This window comes from Idiotropiscis lumnitzeri, chromosome 6, assembly GCF_059441095.1.
Source record: "Idiotropiscis lumnitzeri isolate Australia: NSW breed Sydney's pygmy pipehorse chromosome 6, RoL_Ilum_1.0, whole genome shotgun sequence".
In the NCBI taxonomy this organism is placed as follows: domain Eukaryota; kingdom Metazoa; phylum Chordata; class Actinopteri; order Syngnathiformes; family Syngnathidae; genus Idiotropiscis; species Idiotropiscis lumnitzeri.
In genome coordinates this window covers 12,686,531-12,710,123 of record NC_142396.1, presented here as the reverse complement: position 1 = coordinate 12,710,123, position 23,593 = coordinate 12,686,531, and the positions used below count along the sequence as shown (strand labels likewise).

The window sequence follows — 23,593 nt, the reverse complement described above, 5'->3', positions numbered from 1 at the left end:
TTTGATACAACCAAAGACCTTTAGAGAAAAGAAGAATGGTGCGGTGCAGAGAAAACAGAAAAACACCTTTTTTTGGATGAGACAATTGAAAGGGGGGGGGAAAAACACCAATGGGGAGTGCAACGGAACAGCAGAAGTGAGACTGCGTAAGAAGGAATGTTTGCACATTGTATGCAAATGCTTTGTATCGTCTTACAGGACCATTAGTTGAGACGGACGTCCTTGAACTTCGGTCGGCGCCAACAGGTATCCCACCTTCCAATAGTAATTATATAGAGGGGTTTATGGCAGGTGGCAAAGGGCTGAGCTGAATTTACATATATCTGCATGTGTCACCGGGCCTGGCTGCAGCCTCTGGCATTTAGAATGAATCACGCAAACACTCTTATTTTTATTTGTTTATTTTTTTCTGTATTTACTTATTTATTTTACATCCATCCATCCCTTTTTATAAAGTGGCTGCTTTTCTTTGTGCGATCGGTTTCCTCACCAAGCTGCATGTTCAACAAATGTGCGATCACTGGCATTGATATTTTTACGGACGTCATATGAATTAGTTCTGATTGACATGTTTAGTCGGAACAAAAGAAAACAAAAACTTACCATAAAAAGAAGATGATTGAGTGTTTGAGCCGTTTTAAATCTGTTAGATACCTCACTTGAATGATAAGATAAACCTTTATTTGTTCCCCTGTGGGCACATTTGCAACTGGAATTTATGTTGGAAGTCATTAGTTTGACGGTGCACATAATTTCACTTGACATTTTACTTCAAGTTTCATTGTCGCTGCTGCTCTAGAGAATTACCAACAACACTGCACTACAAATGCGTGTAAATATGAGTTTTTACATCATATTATTTTAATACTTAGCTATGTTTGTCAATTGTGTAAAATTGTTTTTTCTTGCCTTTGGTAGATGTTTAGGTTTCTATTTCTTTATATTTATTCCCATTGACATATGTTTACGTGCGTGTGTGTCTTGTAGTTTGTATCTTGTTCAAAATAAAATTAAAAAAGAGCTAACATTAAAGCCCAGTGCAGTTTCTGCAGCATGTCATGCCAATGCATGTGCAACACAGAATGTTCATGCATGTGCTGGCATATGCATGGTTCCGTCCACAGCCTGTGAGCAGAGAGACTTCCACTGTGGGAGGTGTTGCTGCCGACAGAAACATATTCCAGGTAATGGAACCACTCTGTCGTCCCACGGCAGCGCACTAAAGCAGAACTGAGCTCTGTCTCCTACTACACGCTCCGCTGAGCCTCCAGATGACAAAACGCTTCACTGAGTGACCAAAATCAAACAAAATAAAGTTTAAAAAAGGTGGGTGCAAAAGATTGGAGGTGGAAGAATTGCTTTTTGCTGTGTAGGTTGGAAGTGTTTCATGAGAGAAAAACAACTGCTTGTAAAAGCCAGAGGCCATTCAGGATTCATCTAACAAGATACGGTATGGTATAAAAGTACAAAACATCCTGTGGACATAGTCCATTATGCTCACAGAGGAATTCCAATTCTGCTGATGCTCAAGTAGGAATTTAAATAGATCCACATCCGCCCGTTGAGCGATTGAGGCCTGCACATTTACCGATGGGTTGCAACAAAAAAGCACAACCTTGTATCATGTATTGAGGCTCCACATACGGCATCCATCAATCCATCCATTTTCTTCCGCTTATGCCGAGTTCGGTTGCGGGGGAAGCAGTTAAAGCAGGAATGCTTAGACTTCCCCCTCTCTAGCGACTTTGTCCAGCTCTTCTAGGGGCATCCCAAGACGTTCCCAGGTCAGCCAAATGTCATCTGTCTAGCGTGTCCTCAGTCGTCACCGGGGCTACCTTCCAGTGGGATGTGTCTGGATCACCTCACCAGGGAGGTGTCCAGGACGCATCCTAACTAGATACACAAACTCCCCGAAGGACATGGTTGAACACCTTCTCCAAGTCCGCAAAACACATGTAGACCGACTGTTTCGCGACCAGAACGCAAACCACGCTGCTCCTCCTTGGGATGGATCTGCTGTGGCGCTGAACTGGGCCACTGGCCTGTGAAGCTAACCTTCATAAAAGGCAGCAGCATGTTTCACAAAATTAATAGTATCAGCATCAGTTAATCCTGACATTCTTCATACTGTAGTTTGATACTCCTCCACCAAAGCAAAAAAAAAAGCCCCAAAACACCTCCCCAACGGAGCCCTTTGCTCCACCGAGTCATTGCCATGTTCACTGCTGTGCCCAAGTAAGTGTTGATTAATTATTGATTCTGGGAGGAAATATTTCATACTATGCTAATAAAAGAAGCATTTCCTATTTTCACCCAGGAAGTTGTGAGATGTTAATGTTTGACACCTTTGAGGTTTGTAGGCAAGTCTTAACCGGGGTATGTTGTACTGCACTACTTTACATGATCAGTAGCAAACGAAGGATATTGATGAGATATATTTTTTGCTTCACTTAGCAATTTTAACAGGTAACAGTAACCTGTTAATTTTATTAATCGGATTCAATATATCATTTTATTAACCTTATAGGACATGAGCCAGTGTGTGTGATGTGTAGGGCGCCTGCACGGTGAGATCACGCCACGTCTGTCATTTAAGCTCGAGGTAAGACACGTCTGCCGCTCTCTCCAAATAGGCACGATGATGAAACTCACTCAATGTTACAGTAGATGGGTCCTGCTCTGTTGTTAATCCGTTGTTAAAGATATCTCGCTTGATTTTGTGCTCGTGTTTAAATTGCCAGGTGACATTTTAGAGGCTTTGTCCGTCAATAAACTGAGCTAATTATGCTAATGCCGATTACTGGGTTTCCTATATATTTTATGTCCGCCCTTCAAGCGAGCCAGCCAAGACATTGCAGTCACACACACTGCACATTGTTGTTTATGCACACAGATGCCAAGATTGTGATTTGGCTCGGAATAAAGAAACTCTGATACCAATTTAGAATCGACCTTATTAACGGGTTACACATACTGAACAGTTTGTTCTGCCTGCCGTGCTTTCCAGTAATCTTACATGTCTCTCTCATTACAAGAATGCATTACTCAGTAATGGTGGTGGTTGTGATGAATGATATCCATGTTTATACAGTAATGATTAGAGTATGAACATGCACACCATTCATCACCAGCCGCGTTGTTTTTTGTAACATTACATTGTGAGGAACATTTGCTATCAAGGTGATATATTTGCAGCCACAGGTTGTAACCTGCACTATCATTTCATATTATGCTCATTAGACTGGCTCGCTAAATCGGTAATTGTAAGAAAGTTGTTGTTGGCATTATACTCGGGTGGTAGAAACTGTCTTAATCACATCTGAGGTCTTTAGAGAATCCAATCCATTATAACTCAATTTTCATTAGAGTTGGGACATTGTGTAAAATGTAAATAAAAACAGATAACAATAATTGTTTTCTGATAACTGAGTTTGCATGTTCTCCCCGTGCCTGCATGGGTATTCTCCGGGTACTCTGATGTCCTCCCACATTTCAAAGACATGCATGGTAGGTTGATTGGATGCTCTAAATTGCCCCTAGGTATGAGTGTGAGCGCGGCTGGTTGTTCGTCTGTGTGCCCTTCGATTGGCTGGCAACCAGTTCAGGGTGTACCCTGCCTACTGCCCGAAGATCGCTGGGATAGGCTCCAGCATGCCAGCCACCCTTGTGAGGTGAAGCGTTTCAGAAAATGGAAAAATGGATAAACAATAATCCGTCAATCGTATTCAAGCTATATTTATTGGATTGAAAAACTACAAAGACAAGATATGTGATGTTCAAACTGATCAATGTTATTCTTTAGCAAATAATCATTAACTTGGAATTTTATGGCTGCAACATGTTCCAAAGAAGTTGGAGAAGTGGCAAAAAAGAAAAAGTTAAGGTATGCTCGTCAAAACACCTGTTTGGAACATGCCACAGGTGAACAGACTAATTGGGAGCTGGTGGGTGTCATGATTGTGTAAAAAAGGAGCTTCCCTTGATTAATTGCTCAGTCATTCACAAGCAAAGATGGGGCAAGGTTCACTTCTCTGTGAACAACTCCGTGCAAAAACACTTAAATGGTTTAAGGACAATGTTCATCAACATAAAATTGCAAGCAATGTATGAATTTTTTCATCTACGGTCCATAATCAAAACGTTCAGAGAATCTGGAGAAATCACTACGTTTAAGTGGCAAAACCAACACTGAATGCTCGTGACCTTCTGGCAGCATTGGATCAAAAACCGACATCGATGTGTAAAGCATATCACCACAAGGGCTCAGGAACGCTTCAGAAATCCAATGTCAGTAAATACAGTTTAGCGCTACGTCTTTAAGTGCTCCTTAAAATTCTTCTATGCAAAGCAAAAGCCATTTGTCAACAACACCCAGAAACTCTGTCAACATCTCTGGGCCAGAGATGGACCAAGATGGACTGATATCTAGTGGAAAAGTGTTCTGTGGTCTGACGAGTTCATATTTCAAATTGTTTTCGTGGACAATACGACCTCTGGGCCAAAGAGGAACATAACCATCCAAAATGTTATGGACGCAAAGTTCAAAAGCCAGCATCTCTGATGGTCAAGGCTGTGTTAGTGCCAATGGAATGGGTAACTTAAACACCTGTGAAGGCATGTCCTGAAAGGTACATACATGTTTTGGAGAAAGAAATGCTGCTATCCAAACAATGCCGTTTTCGTAGACGCCCCTTGCTTATTTCAGGAAAATAATGCCAAGCCACATTCTGCTGTTACAACAACGTGGCTTCATAGTAAAATAGTCCTGATTCTCGACTGGCCTACCTGCAGTCCAGACCTGTCTCCCATTGAAAATGTGTGGTGCAATTTGAAGCATAAAATAGGACAACGGGGACCCCGAACTCTTGAACAGCCTAAGCTATACATCAAGCCAGGGGAAGAATTCCAACTACAAAGCTTTACCATTTTGTGTCCTCGGTTCCAAAATGTTTATTGAATGTTGTTAAAAGAAAAGGTGGTGAAACAAAGTGGTAAACAAGACCTAGCTTTTCTGGAATGTGTTGCACCCGAAAAATTCAAAGTTTGCTAAAAACAATACAATATATCAGTTTGAATATAAAAAGTCTTGTCTTTAGTGTAATTAAATACAGGTTGAAAATTATTTGAAAATAATTGTATTCTGTTTTTCTTTACATTTTTCACAACATCCCAACTTCAACGGAATCGGGGTTGGAGATTTTCTTTCAATCCGAGTTGGAATGAGGCCAGAGACACGCATTTCATTTCCCCCTTCTAAAAACTGAAGTCTGGTGAAGAATCTCAATGAGGAACTCCACTACACAGACATTTTGCAATACAGTATTTCACGAGTGTTCTTTTCACCGACCTTGTAAAAGTGGCCGACCTTTCTGGAAAGTTTGCCTATACGCCAAATGGTATTGCTTGACCTGGAAGCCGGGCACACAGTCGTCATGGTGTCCTTCCTGTCGTCCACCAGCATAAGTCTGCAAAACAAAAAATAGAGAAGTCACATTTGAAAAACAATTTTTTTTGCGCTGTTATTTAAACTACAAAATAGCTCAATTTTCCAATAAGCAGAGTTATAGTGAGGAGTACACCCTCTCAGTCTCAGGGGAATTACTGTCAAAGAGGTTCTGTTTATGCTAATAAGCTAGGCCTCACTGTGTACTTTTGTAAGTGGATTGGAGGGATGTCAGTGCACTCTCCTGAGGGTTGTCTCACTGTTGGCAGCAGTTCCTGCTGCTGCAGCAAGAGAAGCTTCACTGTAACTTAAGCTTCATGAAAGGCAGCTTGAGATATCGGAATTAATTATACGGGGGCCTCTGATAAGAGCATCCCACATAGTGAGCAGTACTCGTTATCAGAGGATGCGGGTCAAGAAATGAATAACCACAAGCTATTTTTACATTGACAACAGGCTACCTTTTGGCATCTTTGTACCATTTAAAGAACATCATTTTTATTTCCGGGGGCGGGGGTGGACATTTAGATGCTACCAAATTTGGCAGCTGTACTGCAGTATCTGCAATGTTTAAATGATTCATATATAGTAACCTTAAAAGAAAGTAATTAGACTTTGTAAACGTTCCTATTTACAATATGTCACAGGTTCGTTTGTGGAAAAATGGATAATGATGGCACAGTCAAAAAAAAATTAAGTTCAGTGGGTTTAATGACCACAGAAATTGCCCAATAGGTGAAAACGTATTTATAGTGAGGACTCGAGTGACAAAATAAAAATAAAGCAACCCAAAAGAAAGAGAAAATATTTATAATGGAAAATTGAACATTGACTTCAATTTAGCTCAGTTCGCTTACGATCTGAAGCTACGATACTCGGCTCAGCCATCCTGTCAAATGAATTCGGAACGCCATAAATATGCTTAGCCCCTCCCTCCGGGCAAACCATTTAAGATATTGGTATTTATTATAATGATAATAATAGTATTAATAGTCCAATTTCAATGTCTGTTAACTAAACAGGAACCAAAACTCACATAAAATAATAAAGGCAAGTTATAAAAAGGTCTTCATATAACAACTGTCAAATTACAACAAAATAATACAAATAATTGGCTAAAATGGTTCAGTCCCAAAGTCAGGTGACCTCCTCTTCCGCCATCGATCGCCATATAAGGCACGATAAGGAGTTGCCTTGGTTTGCGCCGTATGACGTGTCCAACCGAGGCGGCAGTATGCAAGTGCGTGTTTTGTCGGGTATGCGTGTTGACGTGTCGAGCAAGTGTCAAGTGTGCACCCCCGACATCAGCAATGAGTTTCATGAATTGTCCAGGGAGTGATGAAACAGTCTTTATGGAAAGTATGCCCGCGTGCAAGGATCCGCGGGAACAAAACGACCGATGCCGTGAGGGAGTGACGTCATTCAACGCCGCTCCATCACACAATATAAAAACAGTTTTAAATTGTTGTAAAATACTGTTCTGATCTCATCTCTTTGTCACCCTCAGTTATCAACCACAAGTGAGGAGCTCCAGTAAAACTAATTGTAATGGCATAGAAGAACACCTAACATTCACACTCACAGTCACACACCAAGAAAGTACACAAAATCCTAGATGTCCTCCGCTGTCCTTTGTTTCATACACTGAAATTTTTTGTTTGCTGAAATATTGTGTGTTGCACTGCTATGATGTCGCATTAGTCATGTCTTTTATCCTACTACAGCCACACTGTCTACAAACCCCTCAATAGGAACAGACCAAATGAAGAAGTGTTAACACCGTAGCAAGGAGAAGATAAATCTTTTTTTAAGTGTGAATCCAGACACCTAAATGCAATACTGAGTGACATTCAGTTTTCCTTCCAAATACTAATTACATCATCACATCCCCAACATTTAACCAACCGAAATGGTCTCATTTAACAGGGACTGACCTTTGTTAATGAATGTTTTGCGCCGTCTCTTTTGCACAGTGAAATCCCCGCGCTACAGAACAGAGTCAATAAGTAAGCAGCCTTACATTCTTTTGCACAGAAGCCAGGCGTGATAATGCTGCAGCTGTGCATGTGTTTCCAAAGCAGGTTTGCAAAATCAGACAATTAGATGCAGGATTATGTCTGCCTCTTGTGACTGAAAGTACTCATCAGACAGACGTGTTGCTTTTAAGAAGCAGGTTTCTTCTTGCTATGCTCTTCCATTTAAAATTGTTTTAAAATAAATGTAAAAACTAAAAAGTAACGACTGAACTTCATTGATTCTCCACTGCTGACAATATAGTCAGATACAACTACGTGGTCCCTCGTGTATTGAGAACACATTAGGGGAGGTTTGGAGACATTTAACCAAGTTGGCATATTGCCAACATTCACCCCGCTCACAGTATGACAGACGCATAATACATCATACAAGTTCGAATAATTCCACATGGCCTGTGTCTGGAAGTGTGTCGATGGGGTGAACAAGCGCTGGCAGATGTTCAGCAATGGAGGTCATTAGATGTTATGTCGCAGCAATGTAATCACAGCAACCAGGCCTCTGGGTGTTTTCCTTCAGGTGTCACAATTGTAGTTCATTTTTGTGACAAGGCTTCCAGAGCCCCCGGAATCAGGTACTTATCAAAAGAGATATATGGTGTAGTGGCAAAGGGACATTTTTTACAAATTGTTAGAGATAATATACGTACACATACGCATTTCCCTGCAAATCAAAACACAGACAACATGAGCCAATTGTTAAACATAATTTATGTGGGGAACATGATCTAGACCAGAGGTGGGCAAATTACGGCCTGAGGGCCACATGCGGCCCGTCAAACGTTTTGAAAAAAATTAAATTAATAAACCTTGTTAATATTTTATTTTCTAGATACTGTGTTTTTTCAAAGATATATATTATGTTGTAATGCTTTTGTTCACTTTTATTTCAAATTATAATTTTTTTCTCCGACGAGCTAAGGTTACCAAAATACCCCATCCATCTGCTCCTGGTCTGGCCCCTCTGTGAAATTTTAGAACCCATTGTGGCCAGCCAATCAAAAAGTTTGCCCACCCCTGATCTAGACTCAGTTAGTCACAGCAAGGCAGCTAAAAATCTAATGAGGCTGTTTTTAGCAAAAAAGAAATAAACTGGACATTAGTTCTCCATCAGAAAGCTATTTTTGGAAGGCATTAAAATCTGAAGGTTGTGCAAGCCAAATGGGACACGATCAACTGCTCAGTTATCTGCTGACGTTCTAAATTCACCTTTTTCCATCAAAAAAAGACTAAATCACAGATACAGTCAAGTATTCCGTAGATCTTATTTCTTAGTGACAGGTCCTTGCCAAGGTTACCCTTCAGTGTGTTTATGTTGTCAAATTGCAAAAGAATTGCTCAAATCACTTTCAAGGTGACTAGGTCGGAAGCATATGTACGAAGTAATCTATGATTCTATCTTCACGAATTTATTAAAATAGGGTTTAGTTCCCCTTTAAATTGAAATATTTCTTTGAACATATAATTGCGCTGTAATCTCTAGCTTTTTTTTCTTTTTAGTGTTTTGCAGAATTTTAGTAAACGTGATGATTCTACAGCACACAATTAAATATACTGTTTAATTAAGCTACATTGATGAGTTCAAATTCTTCGCAGACTCAAGAGAATGGTGTAATTAAATTAAGTCGATTAAGAGGGTGCTAGAGGCTAAGGTTATAATTGTTGTCTTGCCCACTGAGAATTCCCAGCACATACCCACAGCTGGATGCTTGGTTGCTGGTTGTTCTCTGCGGGTTTCAATAAGACGATTGATTGATTTTTAGTGCATGTGTGCAAATGAAATCCACTTCTGTTCTGTGCTGTAGCACAGAGACTTTGGTTCGATTGGGAGGAAACCACAAGGCTTTGGCATGCATAACCAATATTTGTCCAACAGGCATCATTATCGTGTAATGGGTTGACGACAATTAAATCTAGTTAAGTAAATATACAGGCATTTAGCAGCATGTGGTGAACAAATTGTTATAAAACCCAATGGAGCAAACAACAAATGAAAGATGAATCATTTGGACTGCAAAAACAAAAAATAAATAAATGTCATCTACCTAGTTAAAATTTTAATCCTCTAATTACTCTTTACCTCGATACACATTAGTGTTATTGATATTTTATTAATCGTATAAAATATTTTTCCTCGAACATTTCATTAAACACTAAATAAACACAGTTCTTGTTCAATCATTGCATGCTCAGCACAGCTTACGCAAGTTCCAAGTTAAAACATGTCATGTTAAACACACACAAGAAATTGACCATGCCAGCCTTGAAATTTATCCATTTGCAGGGTGAGAAATAAAGATTGCTACTGACTGACACTTGTGGAGACGTACGTTAGCCCTCTATTTGCACCACAGAATATTCATTGCCCAAGGACATTTGAAGGCATGCTCCATTATCAACAATAAAATAAGGATTTTAAGGACAGACTAAAAAAATGAAGGAATCACAGTAACACTGAAGTCAATGTTACGAATGATGCATTCAAAAGGGCACATCTGATGTTGTCAGCTGATCTCAACTCCTTGAGTCAATTGATGAGCTCATCGCCTTACAACCTGGCATTCGCTTCATCCGATGTGAGAAGATACACTTCGACTAATTAGCCCAATGCCTTACGAGAGCACATTCTAAGTGTTACATTGCCAGAAATCAATATCACTTCAGTAGTGCATTTAACATCAAATTAGAACAAACCACTATAAGCTTGATGTATGTTAATAAAGTAAAGAAAAACAACAAGTGGCTTGGTATGGACTGAATGAATGGAGGTACATAAAAACAGTAATTATGTATCTAACAGCAGGAAAAAAAATATTGATTGTGCTAGCACATCATTATTTCTCTCTGATATGGAGTCCATACTTGTGAGAGATAGCACCAGCATAAGATATTTATATTGTGGCCAGCCAAGTGTGCACCACAATTATTTAGGTTAAAAACTAACAAATAAACTATAAATTAAAAACATTTTTTGGTGAACGGAATAAAATAAAAATGAAAATGGTTTAAAAAAATAAAAACTAAAACTACATTTTACATTTACAAAACTATAATTGCAGCAGAAATGTGCTTTATTTTTGTCTTTGGAAATTAATTTAATACATGAAATTGATTTTAAATGTATTTATTTCAACACGGCCGTTCGCTTGAAGAGGAAAAGGTTGAACAGTCATCTGGGAGTTGTAGTCCTCTTCATGTTTGTCGCACAGAAGCGACATAATAAAGCAGCAGACAATAAAAAAGAAAATGACCTGATGATGTGGCCCTTGCAGGCTCGTTTGCGTGTGGCTGTGGCTCGAATGGCTCACCTGCTCTTTACATTTAACGCAGCCCGAAACACAACATTCGGTAAAAAGTGCATTCTTTTTGGCTTTAATAAAAAAAAAAAAAATACAAACAGTACATAACAAAGATCAACGTTAATTGAAGCCACAAATCCATATTAGAAGTTGGTAACGTGACAAAAAAAGGCATCCTTGTTTTATTATAATCAGACGCTTGCATGCATGCCTGCATGTAAGCTACACTTATTGTAAATCAAAGTCCGTGGACTGTTCATACTGTAAAATGTACCTGCAATTATCAAAATGTTTTAAAATAATACTTTGGTTGAATTTTTACAACACAATACTTACCATGGACTTTTCTTTTTTAAATCTTGCACACAAGAAAAACACTTTCACCGCAAAGGACAATTTAAAGGGCCCTAATTTTGGGCCAAGCACAAGTCTAGCACAACGTGCAGTCTAACTATGTGAATGGGAGCAGTTTTCTTTCTTTCGGATTTTCCCAGTCGGTGCAGGCAGACAGGGCTGTTGGCACCATTGTGGAAGGGAACACAGCCAACTTGTTTGCCATCCAATAGAGGCGGCTCCACGCATTCCCTTTAAATTCAGCGGAGAGAAGCAGGGGGTCTACATAGCATGAATCAGCGTGCAAAGTATATTTACGTTGTAAAAGGAACAGCTGATTTCCACTTGCAGATGTTGTAAATTCTAAATTGTCACCAAATTGTCATGAGCACCAGGCGCGTGTATTGAACAACGGTCCACCGGAAGGCTCAGCGAGGCGCATTGCGATCTGACAAATTTCCAAATACGGTAAACTACAACTGCCCCGGCACGGATTTTAAAATGTCTGGTCGCAAGTTATTTAAAATACACCTGACCACTTTTTAATTAATATGGTTAATGGAATTTTTTACCCACCTCGTATGGTTTTACTGCTTTGACAAGGGCTGTAACTCTTCCTTATGGGATGAATCATATTTCTAAAATAAACATTTGTTGTTACAAGCCATTGCGGTACTATTCATAGTTGAAATATTAAAACTGTGCTTGAATACAAGAAAATAATAATACTGTAACGTTATGAACACATTTAAATGTGTTGAAAAAAGGCTAAAACTCGTAAAACTCCTTTTCACCCTTCCGGTTTTCCAGATTTATGTTTTAATGTGATTTGTGTTATTTGGGCTACAATGTATGTGACATGTGGATATATGTGCGGCGCACGTAACCACAGAGCGGCATAACATAAATGCGATGTCATGGCTAATTACACTTAAGTGTGGCTAGGATATTTTTATTCTTTTTAGCCATATTGGCTAAGCGATTTCATGGCCCAGTGACAACCCCGAACATTGTTGTACAGTTGTGTACACTACATAGGAAACCAAATGACTCACATGCATTATAGTTTTCACCACCACTCGCTAGGGTCGGGGTGCCTTGCTCAAGGGCACCTCCACAGCAAATTAAAAAAAGAAACATCTTTGCCACATTCATTTCGGTGATCCTGAATTGTACACAACCAATAGATACAAAATTCCCGGAATGCACAACAAAATCATTTTCCATCTGCAATATTTTCTGCTGCAAATTATGATTCTCAACCAAGCATGTAATACTTCTTAAGTGTCCCAGAAAACCTGCCAGTATAGCTGTCCACAGCGCCTGTGCATCTTTATTGAGTTGTATTCCCCATGCGGGTATCTCTGTCTCTGCATGCATGCAGGCAGTGTTTGTCAGCAGCCCAGCAAGGCAACCTGCCAACAATCTGGCATTTTATCCAGCACCCACCGCTTCTTCTCTATGCAACAACTCTTCAATCTTACTTCACCTCTGCCCTGCTGATGTAAATGTCAGTGCAGATGCCTGAGCACAGGCCTGCAAAGAAGCAACCACACGCCAAGATGCAAAAGAATTGAGAGAATTGTTAAGGCTGCGCCTCTAACACATAATGTCAGTTCAGCCAGGCATGGAGCACCTGAGTCATGAAACCATGTGGTCCCTGGCATGGGCTAGTGAACCTTGACGGCACCTGCTGGGCCTGTAGAACAACGTTAGAGTGGTAAATACAGAACCGGACCATTGAAGGGGAAAAGCAGAGCAAAGGGATGTGAAAAAAGTAGCACGGCTACTAATGGATGAAAGTGGTAGTCTTAGGAAATACAATGTTCCGCATTAAAGGGAAAGTAAATGCAGAATAAAGCTACGGATAAATGCATTAGCAGCAAAGAGGAGTGAGGATGTACATTTACTTTGAAGTTAAGTCCTGTTCAAAACCGACACTCATCAGCATTATCGCATCATGTGGGGAAACCAGCACTAATCTTTTGTGTGTGTGGCAAAAAAGTAACTTCACCGGTCACTGAACACAACGTTAAGAATTACAATGTTTTCAATCTGCTTTAACTCACTTGCAACTACATCTTATGGATCAAAATGCCATTGCGTTGGTCTTTGACCATTCCTGAAGAACATTTTCTTGATGAGGGACGAACGTTATTTTGTGCATTCGTGCAATTCATGTAGGAACATAAAAGTCCCTTCCCCAAACCGTTCCCACAAAACTGGAAAAAATGTAACAAAATGCCGTGGTAAAATTAATAATTAAGATTCCCGTAAATAAGTGGTCCTGATTCAGACTCTTGATTGATTTAAAAAAGAAGAGTGTTAGCTGAATTAAAAAATGTAATAGACAATTTAATTTCCAATTCAGCATAAAACTAAATGAATAAAATGAATATATGTAAATTACAGGCATAAAGTGTCTGGCATACCCGGCCGGCTGTTTATTTATTATTAATTGTTTTAGTTGCTCAGGGAAACTGGAGCTAATCCCAAGGAGCCGGGCTGGGTAAATTCCGTGCCGATCACCTGTCATTGACAGGGCGCACACATTGTCTTCAAGTAAACTAAACCTGCATGTTTTGGATTATAGGAGGAACAACATGAAAACGTCACACAGACAATACACAGCGGAGAATCAATTACAGAGCCTTCTTGCAACGAATCAACTCATTTGCATCCAACATTACTCTCTCAATTCAATCTATGACAACAGTATGGCGCAAAGTAGAACCTTTTCATGTTGAATTCAAGACAAAACCGAAGCATAAAATGTTCCAATCAATTTCTATAAAGAGATCTGAGACTCTCTCAGCTGAGTTAACAGCCAGAACACTTCCCCGGCACATAAAAAAAAAAAATGCTTCCGCTAACAGAGCATTGGCTCGCAGGTAATTGGCCTGCTGATTAATTCAAAGCACCTGAAAAGCTTCCTGGCCCAGACGGACACATAATGTGGACTCGTCTCGTGCCACTCCAGAAAGGCATTTTACTCGGAAACTTTTACTGTTTCCGGGCTACTCAAGCAGGCAGCGTCCATTTGCATGCAAATTCATCATCCCTGAGGGGGTTGTAAAGTTGCGTGCTAAGTGAGCCGGTATAACCCTGACAGTATCATCTCCTCAGCGTCGGGCTGCTCAAATCCCTTTTCTAGTTGACAAGCTTGTCAATATTTCCACCTCACGTACACACGTCATTTCACTGCACATGAACGGGCAGAGGAGTCTGAAGTGAGGGCTAGAAAAACAACAAGAGCGTCAGCTGCAGACACCAGCTGCTATCCAACACATCTCATTTGAATGCACTTTGCCTCCTCCCAGTCGAGGTTTGCCATGTCAGTCGAAGCATTTCCAACTTTATTCCGATGACATGTTCACTCACCTTGAAAGGTCTATTTGTCTCACAGATTCACAAGGTAATGTGAAAAAAAGAAAAAAAAACCCTTTCATTGACTATTCAGAGAGTCTCTCACTCTCATCTTTGTTTGAGTATGTTGTGTCAATAAGGCATCTCAAAGTTTTGCAAATTAGGCATTTGAGTGTGACGGTGACAGAAATCTGAAGTCTAAACAGAACCACTCTGACAAGAAATTTAATCATTCTCAATTGTCATAAATGCGGGTCAATTGGAGAAATCGGACATGATCACCATTTTCTTTAATGGCTCAACAATTCATGTTGAGATGCATTTTATCGGAATCTACCACACAAAAAACTTTTAAGAATGTTGCCAATGATCCATTGGGATGAATAATTAAAAAAAAAAAGTCCATATACTACTTGCTTTATCCCTCATGTGACACATGCATACAATTGTTGTTCAGCCAGTTCGTAGCGTTGGTATTTGATTGAAAACCAAGCGGGTGTGGTTAACTCATTCACTGCCAACAGAGTAAAAAAAAAAAAAGGTTTTTGACGTTTTTATCCGTCAATGGCAGTGATAAGCACATTCGGCAGACGGTATTTTTATAATTTTGAAGTCTCATTTTATAATGAGGGTGGCTGTCCTGTCTAAGTAATGCATTGCTCACTCTGCCCCCTTCCACAGTTAGGTGCGCCAAAAATAGTATTTTCACTCACTGAAGTGGCACTTTTAATATTTCTAGTGTCTATTTCTTGTGATAAGTTTCTGGTGTGCTTTGAAGAAATACTTGGACTGTCAAACCATTTGCCATCAAAGGATGATGACGATATGTTTGGTATTACATTTGTCAAGTGGGACTATTATGACGTCATTGTACAATACAAATATTGTGCTTTCTGAAAAGTCAGAAAAAAATTATATGCATATCATGCATCATCACCACCACGCCAATGATAATTAACGAGGCAAGAAACAACATTAATGTGGAACACATTTGAACCATTAAGCGAAATCCCATATGGACGTTTTGGACCAAATGCAAATGAGCATGCCTCATTACGTCCCTTTATCTATTACTTTGGTGTGGCTTGTCTTAATCTGTTTTCTGCATAGTTTTGTGTTCCTTAGTCTGTTTTTCAAGAAAAATAACTCCATTGCATGCATGATTAAAATCCTGAAAAAAAATAATTATTTAATTAGATGAGAAATTGCTGGATCTTCACACGGCTGCAAGTACAGCCTAAAAAAATGACAACTAGAAATGGCTCAAATGTATATTAGACTGACCATTGCAATTTCACAAAAGTCAATCTAAAACATTTCTCTGACACATTGCAAGAATTACATTATTTTGATGGATTGTCAGAATGCCTGCTCCTAACCTGATTTCAGAAAGAATAGGAAACAACATTTTCATATTTAGCCCCTGCATCCAATCTTATTTGATTCTGACAAAAGTGCACAATAAATCGGGAATTGTATTCCTGGCCGCTTTCCATCTGGGGGATCACATTCAGCAGTGACACAGAATTGGACAGATTATTCAGAAGCATGCATTGCTGTCTGACTCCACTGCCCTTGAAAGACATAAAACACTATGAGTGAATATGTTATGCAGGGTCTTATATTGGTTTGTTTGCTTCTCCTGGAGAGAGATCTCAACATATGTCCTGTAGGAAAATACAGACAGATGATTCATCCCATAAGGAAGGGTTGCAACCCTTGTGGAAGCAGTAAAACCATATTATGTGGGTCAAAAATACCATAAATCATTTTAATTAAAAAAAATAAATAAATAACATATTTATTACACCACTAGTATAAATGATTATAAATAATTAATTACACACAGCAATCAAACATGATTATAATATATAATAAGTGTGCAAAATTCCCCTAGGTTGTCAAAGACATTAACTGTATGATTGAGTTTCCTAATGAATTTTCCAATTTTGACCCAAGAGCACCAATCCGACTTGGTACAGAAAAAATATGCCTCAATTGCCAAGCATCAGCTCAGAATTGTCTGAGGTGTTTGTGTGGAGGCAATAGCTGGACCCAAGCATAGGTAAGCAGGGATGCATTTAAGCAAGCAAAGTACAGTCCAAAGAAAACAAGGAATCAATTCACCACAAAAGGAAACATAACATAACACATTAACGTGACTAAAAGCAGCAACACACAGGAGTGACAGTGAAACGACAAAGACACTATGTAACCAGGTAACTCACAAACAAACGTATGAGACAACGAGGCACATCTGGAGATGACACAAGTTCCCGGAGGGAGCTGATTGGTCGACACAAGGAACAGGGCTAACGAGAACTGATGGCCACGAAAAGCCAGTGAGTAGACATGATATGTGATATGTCCCTTACACACTCAACATGGCAAAATCTGAAACATAACCAAATATAAAAATATTCTTTTCATCATTCAAGGTTGAAAAAAAAACCTTTGAAAAAACCCCCAAAACAAAACGATTGGCTGAATCCACTTTTGGTTCTTTAGTTTGTAAAAAAGAAATGGAGTAGTGTTATTGACAGTCAGGGTCCACATGTTGTGTCTTACATTACAATTGGATTTTCTACTTATTATTCATGTCATGACATGTTGCCAACCTGCATCACTACTACATAGCTAATACATAGCAGCATGAAAATAAAACATGTCTGTGGTGGTTGAGAATAACCAAAGATAGGCGCTTACATTATGGTGTCATAATATGCTGCATGAAAACGGCCTTTGGGCTACAGGAGAGCGGCAGTTTTTACTAACAGACTTTGGGCGAGAGGCTGGACACACTCTGGCCTATTCACACTTCGATTCACGCATGGGGAGAATATGCAGACTCCACAAAGGAAGGCAGGGATTTAAAGTCAGAACATTGGTACTGTGAGGCAGATATCATAACCTTTTTTCGCAGTACTGACAAAAACATGCATTCATCTTTGCCAATTATTTCCATACCGTAGGACTGCAGCAATATGTTCAACTGTGTAAGGGGGAGGAGACAGCCTTCACATCTATGGCATGTTAATATCACAGTGGAAGAACATTTTTGCACCACTGCATTTTAAATACTTTATCATATTGGGAGGGGCGGAGGGTGGTGGTAACACTTAATACTTTTAAGGGTCATTGATATTACAGTCATTATTGCTCTTATGATTATTCAGTACATTGCACTGAAGAAACAGTAAAAAGTATACCCTCCATTGAATTGATGGGATTTTAATGAAATTGTGATGATATGAAAATGTATTTACTGTTTCCTTCTTTCTGAATATAGTGTTTTTTTTTAAATAATATTTTATATATATATATATATATATATATATATATATATATATATATATATATATATATATATATTAATTAAAATAAATCACAACTTTTTTTTGGAAAGGAAATAAAACAAAAATGCTTAAAAAACAAACAAAAACTAACTGCAACTCCACTAAAACTAAATATAATTAGAGTGAGAATGTGCTTCGTTTTCGTCTATGGCGTCTTTGATTTTAAATGTATTTATTTTGATATTACTGCACGGCTGTTAAAAGAAGGTCGAACAGTTGTCTGGGAGTTTTAGTCCAATTATTGTGTGTCGCACAGAAGCGACATCATCAAGTAGAAGTCAATGAAACAAGAGCCAGCAGATAACGTCGCTCTGATGAGACGAGTTTTTGTGTGTCTTTGGGTTGAATGGCTCACCTGCTCTCACCCAGAATTGCAAAGGTCGGCACCAAATCCTTTCTGTTTCATATGTGAAAAGAATGTATACAGTATGCAAAAAATAGCACACTGTAAACTGGGTTTTAAACTTCTCAAAAATAAAATACACAAATCCACTTTAAAAGATGGCAATTTGACAAACAAGGTCTCATGCACTGCACTCATTGTAATTTTGTCAAGTCTGTGGACTGTTAAACTTTGCCCTTTATTCCAAAGATTTTTAAAAAACTTGATTTTTTTTTTACTATAAATGACTTACTATGGTGTGTTTCTAATCTTGCACACAAGCACAACACTGTTTATTTAAAAACAAATACTAATAGTAAAACCTATGTAAAACTATATACTAAAACGACTGTTTTGGAGAATTCGAAAACTAATAAAAAATAACAAACTATCCTGAAAACTAATTAAAGCTAACAAAATTTATAAAAACAAAACTCAGAATGAAAAAAAACAAAAAACTTTAATCAAATATCTAATTTAAAATAACCCTGGCATGGCGTCACAGTGAAACAACCGCAAGTTGTTCTCTTTGTAGTGTTCTGGTTGATTGTCTGGCTTACATTAAGGCATTTATTGCCACTGACGGCTATGGATGCCAAATATGCAATAGAACAGGAGGGCTGGCAGGAGAACACTTGCAAATGGTAAGTTTGTAAATGGTAGATTGAGTGCACTTATACAGCGCTTATCTGTGTTATTTGTGCTTATATATCCCTTGTTATGTGTTAATTTATGTATATGCATTTGTTTTTACGACGCAATTAGGATTATTGTGATTATGTGTCTTATCTTGTTTTATATTTTATATTTTTGGAAACATCTGCATGGGGGACAGCAGATGGATATTAGCCTATGGCTACAATCTGGCTTGTTTACGTTCACATTTAACTGATGACGTTTATCAACTTGCGCTGCCCCTTCAATTGAATAAATTGAATTGAATTATTCATACCATCACAGTGCCCAAACCACTTAAAGGCGGTCCACTCTCACCCATATACAGGAATTCATACACCAATGGGTAACTGCTGCCAACCAAGGTGTGCCAAGCCCACTGGGAGCAAATTAGGGTTCAGGGTCTTGCCCAAGGCCACTTCGACAGCAGTCAGGGGGAGCCAGGATTTGAGTCGCCAAACTGCTCAATACCAAGCGGGTTTGAAAAAATGTCTCTACTGTTGGGTAGGACGAGCTGCTTTAAAGCAATTTCCTTCGACAGCTACAGAGACATTGTGATTTATTGCATATTTATTTCATACAAATGTATTGACTATCACATAATTTCAGTGTCATCAAAATTATTGGAGGTAAAGGAGAACACACATTTGTGTCACATACTTTATGTATGCCAATTTTTGAGGAATGCGGGATGTCAACGATACCGTAATATAGCGGGTGTTCGGTTGGCATTTATATTTTGGTTCTTTATCACTGAAGACCTTGAAAACCTCCAGGTAGGCTAACTGCAATTGACTGGCATACATAGGAAACATATTCAAGTTGATGACGCCTTTAGCGGTAAAACAGCAGTCCTTCTCAACTCTAAATAGACTTGAAGGTCTCTTCAAGAGAGCGAGGTGCAGCTGACACCTTCCCAAGGTTGTCTTCTCTTCATTTCCAATTACTGTACAAAGACAGCCCAGAGCTCAGGCCTCCATTATAAACTGATGTGTGTGTGTGTGTGTTTGGAGTGAATTTTTGCCTTTCAGTAATTTATATCATTTTAAGCAACCGAGCAGGCTCATTTTACATTGCACTAATATCGCAATATTAATCCGTGCCAGTGGCTGCAAATCTCTTTTCGACTCTCATACCACAAATTCCCTTCAACATTCTTTCAAAATCCACATTGCAATTTCAGGTGAATAGAAGAGTTGTCAAATAGCGTCTCTTCGCACCCAGTCTTTTTATTAATAGAAACTAAACCACACACACACTCACACACACTCTAACAGTGATTCCATTTCAATTTTGAAAGTGCAATGTAACCAATCCCAGACAGCAAATTGAGGCGATATCAATGGCAGGCCTATTGTCCCCGTGGCCATGTTGGAGATGGAGTGAGGACTAGCGTCAGAAATAAGGAAGGGTGGTGTTATGGTTCAAGACGGTTTGTTTGGCGACACATTTGTCGGTCCGATAGAATTTTATTGCTTGACAATAAATTAGATGTAATATCTGTTGTGCAGCAGGTCTTTCGCGCCTAAGACTGCATGGGAGTCGGGTGGGAGAGCAGTGGGTGCCGAGAGTGGAAAAGCCCGGTGAGTTTTACAAACAATATAAAAAAGGTCACAAGTGCAATTGGCCGAAGAAAAAGTTGGATTGCATTAGAATAACAACGCATCATAGCAGTTTTCGATCCTTCGATGTCGACTTATCCTATCATAGTGAACCAGAATTCATCCACTAATAAGGAACGTGAGCTGGGCTTATGCTACATTCCATTAGTACTTGGAAGCCGGGAGTTCCGAGTCGACAATTGGAATTTTCCATCTTGACTCCTGCCGAAGTCAGATTTTGTACTCAACGATTTTAAATGCACACAGGAAGAGTACATGAGCAGCTACTGTATGTACTACAACATCAGAGACGGCACCATCAAACCCGGATATGGCTAAGGACAGTCACGTCACAATAGGTTTGAAAAAAAGTCTAATTAAAGTCATAAAAGTGACATCTACAATAGTTTGTTTGAATGGCTATTTTTCCGATGTGTAGTGTACAAAGCTTTGCAGAGATTGCTGCCTGCTCTCTCAGCCATTCACCATTTCCTGCCATGCCTGCAAATTAAGACTTTAATGGGGAGCAGATGCTGTTCCTTATTGACCTGATGCGCCAACACCCGCAGACAGAAGCCAATGGTCGCCCTAAGACCTTTGTAGACATGAACTCTTGCCTAAAATCTGCACAGGTGACTAACAGTTTATGACTCAACGGAAGTCTGCCCAGAAACAGTTTGAGGTTGAATCATAAATGAGCTGTAACAGAAAATTGAGTAAAACACTTTATTTATGAGCAGCTAAAAAGTGACACACCGGAGGGTACCATGGAAACATATTCACAGTATGAACATTTTAAGAAAGAGCATGATCATTTCATAGCATGGCCAGTGATTCCCAACCAGTATACCGTGGGAAATTTGCCAATGTTACTCATGAGGATGAAAAACATTTCTTTACAAAAGTAAAAAATATATATATGAAATGCTCTTGCACGACATGGCACAGGGACATAATTTATCAATCCACTCTTTGTGACATGTGAGTTGTGTTATTTTATTTTCCAGAGTGAAGAGTGCCTTGACTCAATAAAGGTTGGGGAAAAACTGCTCTAATCATTTTCATCAACCTGTCTGATTGACTGCTTCTGACACATCTATGAAGCACATGGAGGAACCAATTCACCTTTGACGATGATCATTCATCACTGCATCCACTGAGATGTTCTACAGATTTTGTAGGCACGTTCAAAACATTGCTCGATAACCAAACTGACACATCTGATCCTGGAGTTGTGAAGTTCATCAGTTTTGTGCAGAACCCCAAGCTGGGAACGCTAACCGAGCTTTAAAACCGTTGCTGGGAACCCTAACTGAGGATTAAAACTCAAGCTGGGAACCCTAACCGTGCTTAAAAACTATATCTGTGAACCCTAACTGTGTCTTAAAACCCTACCTGGGCTCCATAATTGTATTTTAAAACCCTAGCTGGGCACCCTAACTGTCTATTAAAACTCAAGCTGGGAATCCCAACTGTGTTTAGAAAACCCAGCTGAGAACCCTAACTGTGCTTTAAACCCCAAGCTGGGACCCTTAACTGTGTTTTAAAACCCGAGTTGCTTCCATTCCTCTCCTCAATGGCATCCTCGAGCCACTTCAATCTGGTTTCAAATCAGCCACAGCCCAATTTTCACTCAGGTGATAAAGCAGTTCTGGCCTCGTTGGATCATACTGGTACGGATAAGGGTGGAAGTTGATCTCCAAGTGCTCTCTAACATCATCCACCCGTGGAGGTCTGCCTAATATTACTTATGAACGTACTTAGCACGCTTTGACCTCCTGCGTGGACTCCAGGAAATCAGTTTGTTCTTCTGCCTGTGTGCCAGCTGCATTTGAAGGGAACAGGAGGAGCCACTTTGATTGGCGGTGAATCAATTTGTCTGTGCTCACAGCCACAATGGTGCAAAATGCTTGTTTTTACCGGCGTTACATATTATTACGAATGTGTAATACCAATCTTGTACGCACAAAGCACATGTTCACAGATTTCACAGACACTTGCTGTAAGACAGATTTGCTGTAAAAAGGAAGTTACAATAATACTCTTTGTACAAAATCCCAGTAAAGGCCACTTTCAGGATGCATTTCTCTCAGAAGGCCGAGTGAGTGATGATGCAGAGACTGGGTTTACTAAATGTATTTTGGACTCGTAACAAAAAAGTCCTTGAGCACATTTATAGAAAGTGACTTCTAAAATTGGTAATGGCCAGAATTCGGTCATTCAGAATAGTCAAAAGATAAAATTAGAAAGTAGCAATTCAAAGCAATTATTCTCAGAGGACAAATTTCCGAGTCTCAATACAACCTAGGCTCGGAGATGGCCTTGGTCGGCCTGCAGGAAGACTCGAGCGTGTTTCATTTCAATGTGAGCGCAGCACTGAGAATTGTTAAAAAGATTATTTGAAGCACAGGGGAGAGGAAAATTCCCAGTGCTTTCTAAAATACATTTTAAAAGCAAAAAAAACAAAAAACCTTATAAAACATCTAACTTGGCAGACAACAAGCAAAACGGTTGCACCTGAGACCCTGAACAGGAAGAGTGGTGAAGAGAATGGATCGATGAGATAGATATATATATATATATATATATATATATATATATATATATATATATATATATATATATATATATATATATATATCACATCATTCTAGACAAAATCCCCAAATCTATTGTGTTTATTATTTATTCTTTACTAATTGTAAAATGTGTTATACATTTATTTTTTTGTCCATCCTTTGGCTCATTTAGTTACATTTATTGATATTTTATTATTAGTCAAATTTTATACAGTAATAAATAACAGATTAACATTTTTTATACTTTATTCTTAGATAAATTAACATCTATCACAAATTACAGAAAAAAAAGTGAAAAACATTTGAGTTGCGTATTGGTATCGATACCCACGACAGCGAATCGGAACAGAACCGGTTCAAATATGAAAGGTACCCATCCCTTTGTTGCGAGTGTTGTGACAGCTTGTGTGTGACCTGTGGGTGAGGCGTGCCCAAGTGTGAGAAAGAGCCACAGTTGGGAGAGTCGAAGCAGGAACGGTTAACACCTTTTTTGCGCATTATTGGACATAATAATCTGGTGATGAAA

At 39.1% G+C, this 23,593-nt stretch overlaps 1 protein-coding gene across 1 annotated transcript in view; it reads right to left on the bottom strand.

The window, feature by feature from the left end:
• The window catches only part of cdh13 (cadherin 13, H-cadherin (heart)), a 241,863-nt gene that overhangs the window by 167,002 nt on the left and 51,268 nt on the right, over positions 1 to 23,593 (bottom strand). Inside the window, exon 2 of the mRNA XM_088299366.1 lies at positions 5,348 to 5,465. Coding sequence (XP_088155492.1) covers positions 5,348 to 5,465 — 118 coding nt within the window. The remainder of the gene's footprint in view (positions 1 to 5,347; positions 5,466 to 23,593) is intronic.